Source organism: Carcharodon carcharias, chromosome 2, assembly GCF_017639515.1.
Source record: "Carcharodon carcharias isolate sCarCar2 chromosome 2, sCarCar2.pri, whole genome shotgun sequence".
NCBI classification, from domain to species: domain Eukaryota; kingdom Metazoa; phylum Chordata; class Chondrichthyes; order Lamniformes; family Lamnidae; genus Carcharodon; species Carcharodon carcharias.
Genome location: NC_054468.1, coordinates 132,826,726 through 132,838,837, shown reverse-complemented (window position 1 = coordinate 132,838,837; position 12,112 = coordinate 132,826,726). Strand labels below are relative to the sequence as shown.

At 41.2% G+C, this 12,112-nt stretch overlaps 1 protein-coding gene across 2 annotated transcripts in view; it reads left to right on the top strand.

Annotated features, from left to right (window-relative positions):
- abhd12 (abhydrolase domain containing 12, lysophospholipase) overlaps positions 1-12,112 on the top strand; it is a 154,321-nt gene that overhangs the window by 61,861 nt on the left and 80,348 nt on the right. For both annotated transcript variants that reach the window (XM_041177024.1, XM_041177014.1), the window contains one exon: positions 6,834-6,879. In XM_041177024.1, coding sequence (XP_041032958.1) covers positions 6,834-6,879 — 46 coding nt within the window. The remainder of the gene's footprint in view (positions 1-6,833; positions 6,880-12,112) is intronic.

The window sequence follows — 12,112 nt, the reverse complement described above, 5'->3', positions numbered from 1 at the left end:
TGTAATCTTCCAATCCTGCTTCAATAGAGAGGTGCTGGAGGATTAGAGAATTAAAGGGGTTACACTCTTGTTCAAAAAAGAGTAAAACCAGCAACTACAGGCCAATCAGCGTAACCTTTGTACTGGGAAAGCTTTTAGAAACTATAATCTAGAACAAAATTAACAGATATTTGGACAAGGATAGATTAATTAAGGAAAGCCAGCATGGATTTGTTAAAAGCAAATTGTTGCTTTTTATGTGGTAACTGGGAGGGTTGATGAGGTTCCTGTGGTTGATGTGGATATATGGACTTTCAAAAGGCATTGATAATGTCCTAGGCCCAGCCATCTTCATCAGTGATCAATGATAAGGCCATAAGTGGGGATGTTCTCTGTGCAATGTTCAGTAGCATTTGTGACTCCACAGATACTGAAACAGTCTATTTCCACATGCAGCAAGACCTGGACAACATTCAGGCTTGGGCTAAGTGGCTCATTGCATTTATATCACACAAGTGACAAACGATGACCATTTCTAACAAGAGAGAATCTAACCATCTTCTCTTGATATTCAACAGCATTACCATTGCTGACTTCCTCATCAGCAACCTCCTGGAGGTTACCATTGAGCAGAAACCTAACTGGAACAGTTATATAACTACTGTGGCTAAAAGAACTGTTAGAGGTTTGGAATCCTGTGGCGAATAGCTCTCACTTTTAAAAAATTTATTCTTTCACAGATTGTGGGTGTTGCTGGCTAGGCTCGCATTTGTTGCTTATCCCTAATTGTACCTGAGAAGAAGTGGTGAGCTGCTTTCTTTAACCTCTCCAATCGATGTGGTGCAGATACACCCACGGTGTTCGGAAGGGAGTTCAAGTTTTTCATCCAGTGACAGTGAAGAAATGACAATATAGCTCCTGGTCAAGTTGGTGTGTAACTTGGAGGGAACTTGCAGGTGGCAGTGTTCCCATACATCTGCTGCCCTTATCCTTTGTCCTTCTAGGCGATAGAGGTCATGAATTTGGAAGGTGCTGTCGAAGGAGGCTTGACTTTTGATTCCCTAAAGCTTGTCCACCACCTACAAGGCACAAGTCAGGATTGTGATGAAATATCTCCAAATGCCTGGATGAGAGCAGCTCTACCAACACTCCAGAAACTTGACACGATCCAGAACAAAGCAGTCCGCTTGATCAGTACTCCACCCACCACCTTAAATATTCACTTCCTCCATCACTAATGCACAGTGGCAGCACTGTGTATCCTATACATGATGTACTGCAAGCCTCCTTCAACAGCACCTTCCAAATCTGTGATCTCTACCACTTAGAAGGACGAGGGCAGCAGAGGCATGGGAATACCACTACCAGCAAGTTCCCTCCAAGCCACACACCATCCTGACCAAGAACTATATTGCTGTTCCTTTACTGTTGCTGGCTGAAAAACCTGGAACTCCCCTCCATAACAGCACTGTGAGTGTACCTAGATCATGTGGACAGCAAGGATTTAAGAAGATGGATCACCACCATCATCTCGAGGGCAGTTAGGAATGGGCAACAATGCTGGCCTTTCCAGCGATGCTCACATCCCAAGAAAGAATAAAAAAAAGTGCCACATAATAGTATCAGCAAATTTGAAACCCATGGAACAAAAGGGACAGTGGCAGCATAGATGTGAGTTTGGCCAAGTGACAAGAGACAATAATGGTAAATGGTTTTATTTTGGACTAGTGGAAGTAATTCTGTGGTGTTGCCCAGGGATCAGTACTAGGATCACTACTTTTCTTGATATGTATTTATGACTTAACTTGGATGTGCTGGGCACAATTTTAAAATGTGCAGTGACACAAAAATTGGAAATATTGTGAGCGGTGAGGAGATTAGTGATCGACTTTAAGAGGACATATACAGAGGCTGGTGGAATGGGTAGTCATGTGGTAGATGAAATTTAATGCAGAAAAATGTGAAGTGATACATTTTGGTAAGAGGACTGAAGAGAGCCAGTATAAGCTAATGGGTACGATTCTAAAAAGGTTACAGGGACAGAGACCTGTGGGTATATGAGCACAATCATTGAAGGTGGCAAGCCACGTTGAGAAGGTGGGTCAAAGGCATCTTGGGCTTTATAAATGAAGACATGGGCTACAAAAGCAAGAAAGTTTTGATGAATCTTTATAATGCACTGGTTTGGTTTTAGCTTCAGCTGGAGTGTTGTGCCCAATTCTGGGTACCGCACTTTATGAAGGATGTGAATTCTTTAGAAAGGGTGCAGAAATGATTTACGAGAATAGGTTCAGAGGAGAGGGACTTCAGTTATGAATATAGATTGGAGAAGCTGTGGCTGTTGCCCTTGGAGAAAGGAAGTTTGGGAGTGAGGTATTTTGGCAGGACAAAAACACTTGCATACACATAGACTTCTAATACCCAACTGAACTGGTTTATTCCAGTTTTGGTTTATATAATATATATGCAAATAGGCTCAATTGGGTGCTATTAGACTGATCCCTCCTTATTGAAAATGTTAGTGTTTAAAATTCATACAACTTATATATAATTCTTGATTTTTCATTTATTTACAAATCTAACTTGATCACTGGTTTCCTAAGAGCATACCATCTTTCTTGACCCAAACTTTCAAAACTTGCGGAAGAACCTTTACCCATCTTGGACTGAATCTGAGGGGTAGTTTTCTCCAGCAAAGACTGATTTTGACCTTCACCTTCCATTGAATTTTCCATTCCATCAGACATGTCTGTCTAATCCTGACTCAAATCCGAACTGGTTTGAAGCACAATTTGTGTTGGAATAACTATTGGTACTCTACATGTATCACACTAATTCACCTTTTCAAGTTGTATAAAATTCAATTAGTTGACAGTACTTGAATGCTTTATCATATTCCTTTGTCCAAATCCACAGAACACCCTTGAAAATTCATTCAGGGGATACAGTAAGGTTGCCAAATTTGGTAAGAATTTACTGTAGTATTTCATTTGGCACAAAAACGATCCAAGCTTGAGTAATATTTTGAAGGTGTGGTGCATTTCTTGCTTGAACCTTACTCTTGGTAGGGTGTAACCCATATTTGTCTACCCTGTGACCCAAGTACTCTACAGAATTTTGAAACATTTCACATTTGTGTGCCTTTGCTTGAAATCCATGCTTTTCCAAACGGAGCACCTTTTTCAGTCTTTCCTTGCAGTTCTACCTGTTTGGAGCTGGAATAAGTATGTCATCCAAATAATGCACATTTTCATGAATTCCTTGCAAAATTTGGTTCATTGCTCCTTGGAAACTTTCATGTGCTGAAGAAACAGCAAATGGCAGCCTATGAAGCTATCATAGAGCCATGTGTGCATTGATGGTCAAAAATGACTTAGATTCATCATCTAACTCAAATAGCAGATAGGCATTTTTCAGATCTAACTTTGAAAAAAATCTGGCATCCTTGCAATATTGTGAACAGATCATCCACGTTTGGCAAAGTATTGGGTGGATTACATTCTAATACTTGATTTATGGCAACTTTATAATCACCACATATCTTGCACTACCATTTGACTTTGGTACCACCATTATCGGAATAGCCCAATTACTTTGTTCTATTTCAGAGATAATATTCTCAGAACTTGAGTCTTTCCAGCTCTTGCTCTACTTTCTCCCCTACACCATAAGTTACTGGACAAGGGCTCCGATAGACAAGTCTTACATTCCTCGGAGCCTGTACATTAGCCTTGTAATCCTTGAATCAGTTTGCTGTTTTGCTAAACACCTGAGGCTGCTTTTTTGATTATGTCATCTTGTGATGTGAATTTTGCTTCAACAGGGAAATGCTCATTCCAATCTAATTTAAGTGCTGCTAACCAGTTTCTTCCTAACAAGGCTGCTTTTTTTGCCTTTCACCACACGATGGGCAATTTTGTACATTGCTTGTTCTACGTGAGTAGGACAGAAACATTTCCCATTATGGGAATTTTTTCTCCTCCATAACTTCATAATTCTAAGTGCGATTTCTCCAGCTGATATTGACTCAACTATTCCAGATACAGAGATTCAGGAATCACGCTAACTGATACACCCATGTTGACCTCCATGTTTACTGGAGCTCCATCCAACACTACTTGTACCACAGTGCCTTGCAAAATTCCACAGACGTCCTTGTGCTTCGGATTGTATGGATCTTAACTGCTTTCTCATCAACCTGCTGTTGTTCGACAACTGTATGCACTAACTGCCATTTCCTCCAGCCAGTGTTTTCTCCATTTACCTTCTTCTGACATGCCTTGGCAAGATGACCTTTGCAGCTGTAGCACTCTGCCTTCAGAAATGGACAATTCTGTGTCCAGTGTTGGCCTAAGCACTGGTAACAGTACTTTTTAGTGCCACTGCCATTAGTTGGGGCCTTCTGCTTACTTAGCTGCAGCTTATTTACATCAGACAACTGGCAGCTTTTAATTTTAAGAACAAAGAACAAAGAAAAGTACAGCACAGGAACAGGCCTTTCGGCCCTCCAAGCCTGCGCCGATCATATTGCCCGTCAACTAAAAAATTTTGCACTTCCGGGATCCGTATCCCTCTATTCCCATCCTATTAATGTATTTGTCAAGCTGCCTCTTAAACACCACTATCGTACCTGCTTCCACCACCTCCTCTGGCAGCGGATTCCAGACACTCACTACCCTCTGCGTAAAAAACTTGTCCCACACATCTCCTCTATAGTTTTCTCCTCTCACCTTAAATCTATTTCCCCTTGTAATTGACTCTTCCACCCTGGGAGAAAGCTTCTGACTATCTACTCTGTCCATGCCACTCATAATTTTGTAAACTTCTACCAAGTCGCCCCTCAATCTCCGTCGCTCTAGTGAGAACAATAATTTCTCTCGAATCATGTTCTGCCATGTCCATGGCCAATACTGCTTGGCAAGCTATGTTGAAAGTTAACTTTAGCAATGTCAGCAACTTTACTGTGAATGCATTCACTTTTTAAACCACACACAAATCTGTCCTGCAATCCTCTCTCTTGAAATTCTCCAAAATTACAATGAAAGGTCAGCTTTTCCAAAGCCATGATAAGATTCTCCAGTGTCCTCACCGGGCAGCTGATTCCTTGTTCCAAACCGATAGCTTTCTGCAATTTCCAATGGTTTGGGATTACAGTGCTGCTCAAGCTTACACACACTCTCTGACAGCAGCATGTCTTTTTGCTTTGTAGGGGACGAGCAAATTATTGAGTGTTTCGTACATTTCTGGGCCTGCTTTCATCAAAAATGTTGCCTTTTCCTTTGATTTTCGGGATCTTCGAGAATAATATTAGCAGTGAAAAACATCTCTGACTGCTGCACACATTCACCATAAGACTTCTGGCCGTGACTAGACATTTTCAGTCGCCCATTTATACCTGTTGATGCTGCTACCTTCGAAGCTCAGTCCGTCCACCTGTACAAACAGCCTTTTCTCTAAGACCAGATTTTTAAGCCTCTTTTTCAGCAAAGAAAATCTCTCAGTTCCTCTGGTTTGCTGGAGTGAGTAGATGGCAAGAAACTTTCCTTTGGTGCTGAGGTCATGAACCAGAGGAGTTTTGAGGTGGCGAACTGAAGAATCAATGACAACAAATGGTTAGGAACCGGAATGCGCACTGCCCGAGAGGGTGGTGTAGGCAGATTCAGTTGTTGTTTTTGAAGGGGAATTGGATAAATACCTAAAGATTTTTTTTTAAAAATTGCAGGATTATGGGGAATGGGTGGGGGAATGTGACTGGCTGAATTACTTTTGCAGGGCTGGCGCAGATTGGCCTCCTGTGGTGTTGATGTAACTATTCTATGATTTTAGTCCTGCTTTTAATTTCTATCCACTGAGACCGAAATTATGCAAATTTGAAGTAAAGGAAAATCCCGTGACACCATTTAAGGACTAGGGGAATTTTCCCTAGCATCCTGACCAATATTCATCCCTCATCCAATTTCAGTGAAATATTTGATTTGGTCATTATTCCAATGGCATTTGTGGGATTGTCTGTGTCTGTCTGTGTGCACATTGGCTTTTGAATTTCTTATGTTATTGCAGTGACTTTATTTTTTTTTAATGTACTTAATTCACTATAAAATATTTTGGAATGTCCAGAGATTGTGAAAGATGCTTTATGACTGTAAGTCCTTCCTTTAAGCATGGAGAGCCAGTGAAAACGGAGCTGGGCTGGGCTATTATCCACTTGCAGTTTATTTTAAGCTGTAAAAGTATTATTCTAATATATGTGAATTGAGAAGCAAATGAAGAATGGTTTAATATATGCAATCCCAGATTACTGGAGTGTAGTTTATCTTGCCCCCTCACCTCTGTTTTTCTGTGCTTTTGACCTCTGAGCCATCAAAAATATAGGCAAATTAGCTGCAGCTGGAATGTGAGAAGCAAAACTTGTGCTGTCCTTGCAATACAGCAACAAAGCTCTGAAAGGGGCTGTTTTTTATTTTCTTCCTTGTTATTTTTGACGAATTAGTAAAAGTTTAGCAGCAACATGTTCATAAGCCTGTTAAATAATAGAGGACAATATTAGAGCTTCTTTCTTTGTGTGATGACTTGATCCCAATAAATCGATCTGTGGGATGAACTACCCTTAACACAATTTCTGTGTGCTCCCATATTTGAACAGTATGAAGTCACGGACGCACTAGATATTTTTCAAAATAAAAATGCGTATGTTGTTCACTTGTACACTGTTAAAGCCAAGGGGAAATTCCATTATCGTCTTTTTACCTGAGTACAATATATTTATTGCTTACTTATGCCTGTATAGATTCAAATACTGACCTTATTTGTCCTTCCACCTCTACATTCTTGATTTTGTTTCTCCCCATTTATAGGTCCTGAGCTCACAAGGCTACCATGTAGTCGCGTTCGATTATAGGGGTAAGTAGGTCTGTAGCTCTGAACATCTAAATTAAAAAAGATTTTAAGAAAAGAGTTTACTTGAATATCTGTTAATACAGAACTGACAAATAATTCTATACCGGTTTATACTTGATCTCTACAAGTAATGGGTGGTACAAAAATAAATAGCATGGGCAGTGTTGAAGGTTCAAAATAAATGTGATTTAAAAGCAGTGTTGCACGAATGTACAAGAATAGCCAGAATTACATAATTACATAAAACCTACTGCATAAGCAGAACTAGAATATGATTGAGCTTGAATCACTACTGTCTGCAGTTTCACTGTCTATAACTCATGATCTTGATGGGGCAGTGTTTGCATGCAATCTCTATTTGATTTAGATCATGCACAGGACAAAAATCCAAGTTTCTTGTCTCGGAGAATACAAGCAAATGTGTTTGTTTCACCATTTTGTTCCTAATTTCAATATTTCCCCCTCATAACCATTTTATCTTTGCCCTTCATGAAAGACATTCTCCTTTCTGGTAGCATCCCCATCATACTGCTGAATGGCACGATATTGAGTTAAAATGTCCATTTGCAAGGTTCTTTATCTTGGCTTTGTTGTTAAGGATATCACTCCCCTTCAGTAAAAAGGAGATACAATTGTAAAGTTAGTTGCTTTTTCCACTATTGCTGATGTGTGTTGCTACCTGCAGAGTAGTATTGACTGAGACTTGGGTGCCAGGTCACATGCTTTCTTGATGGGGGATTGTAGCTTTATGGCTCCTACAAGAATTGCTGGTTAGTTTTAAAGCTGAGTATATTTTGTGAAAGTTGTAAAGGTCTTTTGAGTATACAAAAAGTTAGTTGGACTCTGTTGTACTCTGCTAATGAAATGAAATTTCTTGGTCATAAAGCTGAATTAAAACACTTCATTGAATATCCTTAAAACTGTTCATCGAGTCTCAGTTGAAGGAAGAAAGAGATGTGAGTATTTTATAACTGTGTATACAATTGGAGTAATTAAAATTCTTTTCTTGTTCAAATCTCTCCATGGCCTTGCCCCACCCTGTCTCTGTACTCTCCTGCAACTCCTTACGAGCTGTGTTCCTCCAATTCTGTTTTTTTTCTCTCTCCCCCAAGCACCCCCCACCCCGCCCCACTGCCTTTGTCTACAATTGGTAGTTGGCCCTTCTACCATCCAGGCCTTAAGATCTGAAATTCATTCCAGTAAGGGTGCAATCCACATTTCGTGTGTGATATTAATTAAAAGGATTTAAAGGTTGGACTTTGGTGAATTTTTGTGACATGTTGATTTAACTACCCATGGGTGTGACTTCTTTCAAAGAAAAGGTGACTCATTTTTGGCAATTAAGGGAAGAATTTGTAATGTGTACTGCACACACTTGGAAACAAATTGTTAGTTTTTGGTTTCTGTTTAGCTGCATGGTGTAGCTTTGTTTTGTTGTGAAACTCATATTTACCTGCTTGTCGGGAACTCCAAGTCCTGATGGTCTTCAGACCTGGAGCAGGCTGCACATGTGCAATTCAACATCTTCTCGTTTTTTGGGCCCAGGATGCATAGAGGCAAAAGAAGGAGGATGTGAAAACCCAGGTCAAGTAACTGGGTGCAGAATGCCAGTGTCAAGAAGTGTCCTAGAGAAAGGGAAAAGGGAGGGGGACAGAGAGAGGCCCCAAAAGGAAGTCCCAGGTAAGGGACAAAGACAGAGGACAGAAACAGGTCTCAGTTAAGAAAAAGAGAAGAGCAGTGAAACAGGCCCTAGTTAGAAAAGGGCTGCGGAGAGCAAACTTTAAATGAAGAGGGTTGAGAAGATACCCTGAAGATTCAAGAAGGCAGCCAAAGGTTGGTGACTCCGTGCTAGAGGCCATTGGGATAAAGAACCCCTTTGGAGCAGTGGTGTACTGCTTGGCGTAGCCGAAGTATACTCAGGAACCCAGGGGAACAGAATCTCAGAAGGCGAGATTGAAACCCTGTGAGGTGGGCTGTCATTGAAGATGTCTGAGTTTGGGCGACTTTTAGAGAGAATTCCAAGGCAAGAACTCTGAAGGTAAAGATTGAAGACCCTTGTGTGAGAGACAGAGCTTCAGTGAGATTGGTTGACTCAGTGTGACTAACGTCTGGGTGAGTTGTTGAGAAATCCATGGAATCTGTTTTGGTTGCATCTGTCATTTTATTGTGCAATATAGTGTGTTCGACCACAGTTTGCTTGTTAATTCACATGTTCCTCATTTTTACTCTGAATGCTAGAGTATAAGATAGATATTGTAAATTGTTTTATCTTTCTGACCTTGTATAGTAAAGTTTATTTTTGTTTGTTCAATATCTGTGCAATCTTGTGGCTTTATTCTGTTAACAAGTGCCTTAAATCTCACACTTTGTCAACTTTAAACAAAACGTTATTGGCCCCTAACCAGATCTCTCTCAAGGGTTTTCAATCTTTACCTTGATTAACTGCGTTATACCTCTGGTGTTTTTCAGTTATTGTCTTGATTAATTTATTTAATTACCAACAATACATTTTAAGCACATAATATTACAGGCAACTTGTCAGTGTTTAAATCTGAGGTCCTCATGTAGTGGGTATGTCCATTATATCCATTCATTTCTGGGATTGGAGCTGGAATCAAGTAACGCCAATCTGTTTCCAAGTTAGGATGGTGACGAGAGGCAAGATGTTATCGTGGCCCATAGCCATTGTTGTGCCCAATGTGCTCAGCTGTTTTTGATATCATATGGAGTGAATTGAATTGGCTGAATTCTGGCATCTGTCATGCTGGGAAGGAGGCCGAGATAGACCATCTGCTTGACACTCCAGCAGAAGATGGTGGCACTGACGCACATGGCTCCCTCATCATTTGAGGATGGGGATGTTTGTGGAGCCTTCTCCTCCTGTTAGTTGTCCGCTACCATTCATGACTGGATGTGGCAGGATTGTAGACCTTTGACCTGATCCACTGGCTGTTAGATCACTTAGCTCTGTTTATGGCATGCTGCTCCTGCTGCATAGCGTGATTTTAGTCCTGTGTTGTAGCTTCACTGGGTTGGTATCTCATTTTTATGCATTCTTGGTGTTGCTCCTAGCATGCTCTCCTACACTCCTTATGTCCCACGCTCCTGATCTACGGGCACCCAGTGTAGAGAGGGTGCTGGGAGGGAGGAGGACCTCCTCGTGAACCTGCTCCTGGCCTGGCCAAGTTGACCCATTAACAGGTCCAGGCAGTGGGCAATCGAGGGGGTCGTCCGACCCAACTGTCTGCCCCTCTTCCGTGGCTGTGTTTGTGACTGTGTGTCCCTGGAGAGGGAGCACGCAGTATCTGCTGACACTGTCGAGGCCTCCCATGCTCAGTGGGCACTGCGGGGACTGGGGTGTTTTATTGACCTTGTTAATCACATTTTGGTTTATTGTTTGCTGGTTTCCTTTAAATTTTGTCTTTGTTTTTCCACATGGGCAGTGCAACACATATTAGATTCATAGTTTGTTCAAGCTTAGTTGCCAGGATGACTAAGTGCGGAGAAATTATACCGCAGTAGCAGACAAGCCTGAAAATGTGGATAGGGTGGGCCAGAAAGATTGCATGCAAGGTACTTAATTGGCTGTAGAGTGCTTTGTGATGTCCAGTAGTCGTGAAAATCGTTAAATAAATGCAAGTTTTTGTTCCTTTTTAAAAATTATTTTTCATGCCAATTCCTCCCTCTCTTCTGAAACCACAGAGGTATGCTGGAGCATCATTCTATGGACAGCAGTTGCTCTTCTCATTTGGCCAAGTTTCCCTTTAAGGGACTGCTTTTTGTTTTGTCCCTGATTTTATTAATTTAGTTTAATTGGTTGACTCAAAATAGTTACACTCCCTGTTGAACCAGGATTGATCCCTTGGCTATATAGTTTATAGAGTGAGATATATGTTGTGTTAGGAGGTTACGGATTGTGGTGGAGTAAGATTATGCCCCACGGTGCCTCATGGATGCCCAGTTTTGAGCTGCTAGGTCTGATCTGAATCTTATCTCATTTAGGATGGTGATAACGCCACACAACATGATGGATGTTATCCTCAATGTGAAGACGGGACTACGTCTCCACAAGGACTGTGCGGTGGTCACTCCTACCAATACTGTCATGGACAGATGCATCTGTGACAGGTGAGGATTGGTGAGGACGAGGTCAAGTAGGCTTTTCCCTTGTGTTGGTGCTCTTGCCACTTGCCTCAAGCTCAGTCTGGCAGACATTTTCTTGAGGACTCAGCCAGATCGGTCAGTAGTGTTGCTACCCAGCCATTCTTTGTGATCAAGATTGAAATCCCCCAACACAGAGTAAATTGAGTGCCGTTGCTACTCACCATAGTTCTGTAATCCAAATGAATAGTCTCTACATGGTTCTGATGCAAGCTTTAGAATAAACTACTTTTCTTGGGGTAATTTTAACTTGTATTACAGGTGAAAAATAGATGATGACTAATCAACCGTTCGATTCATTTCTTGTCTGACTTTCTTTCCGGTTGTAGTTTGGCGATATGAGAAAATTAAAATGATTCCTGCAGTGTGGTTGCACTGTTTAGAATAAGGGAGAAGACAACTCAGAAAGGAGATCTTGAGAGTCCTGTTAGAATCCTACATAACCAGCAAAATTTGACAGGGCTACCTTTTTCAACCTGAAAATTATAGATGTGGCTCGGTTGGTTACACGCTTACCTCTGAAATGCAAGTTTCCGGGTTCAAGTCCCATTCCAGGGCTTGAGCACAAAAATTAAGGCTGCCAACATCCCCAGTGTTATCTTTCAGATGAGGCATTAAACAAAGGTCCCATTTTTCTGCTCGGGTGGATGTAAAAGATCCTGTGGCACTATTTTGAAAAAGAGTCTGAGTTATCCCAGTGCACTGGCCAATATTTATTCCCCTCTCAACATCACAAAAAACAGATTATTTGGTCATTATCACATTGCTGTTTGTGGGAGTTTGCTGAGCTGCCATTTTGCCTACATCACAACAGTGAGTACACTTCAAAAAGTACTTAATTGGCTGTACAGTGCTTTGCGATGTCCAGCAGTCGTGAAAATCGTAATATAAATGCAAGTCTTTGTTCCTTTTTAAAAATTATTTTTCATGCCAATTCCTCCCTCTTCTTCTGAAACTGCAGAGGTATTGTTGGAGCATCATTCTATGGACAGCAGTTGCTCTTCTCATCTAGCCATATGGCATGCAATCTTTCTGGCCCGCCCTATCCACATTTTCAGGCTTGTCTGCTACTGGG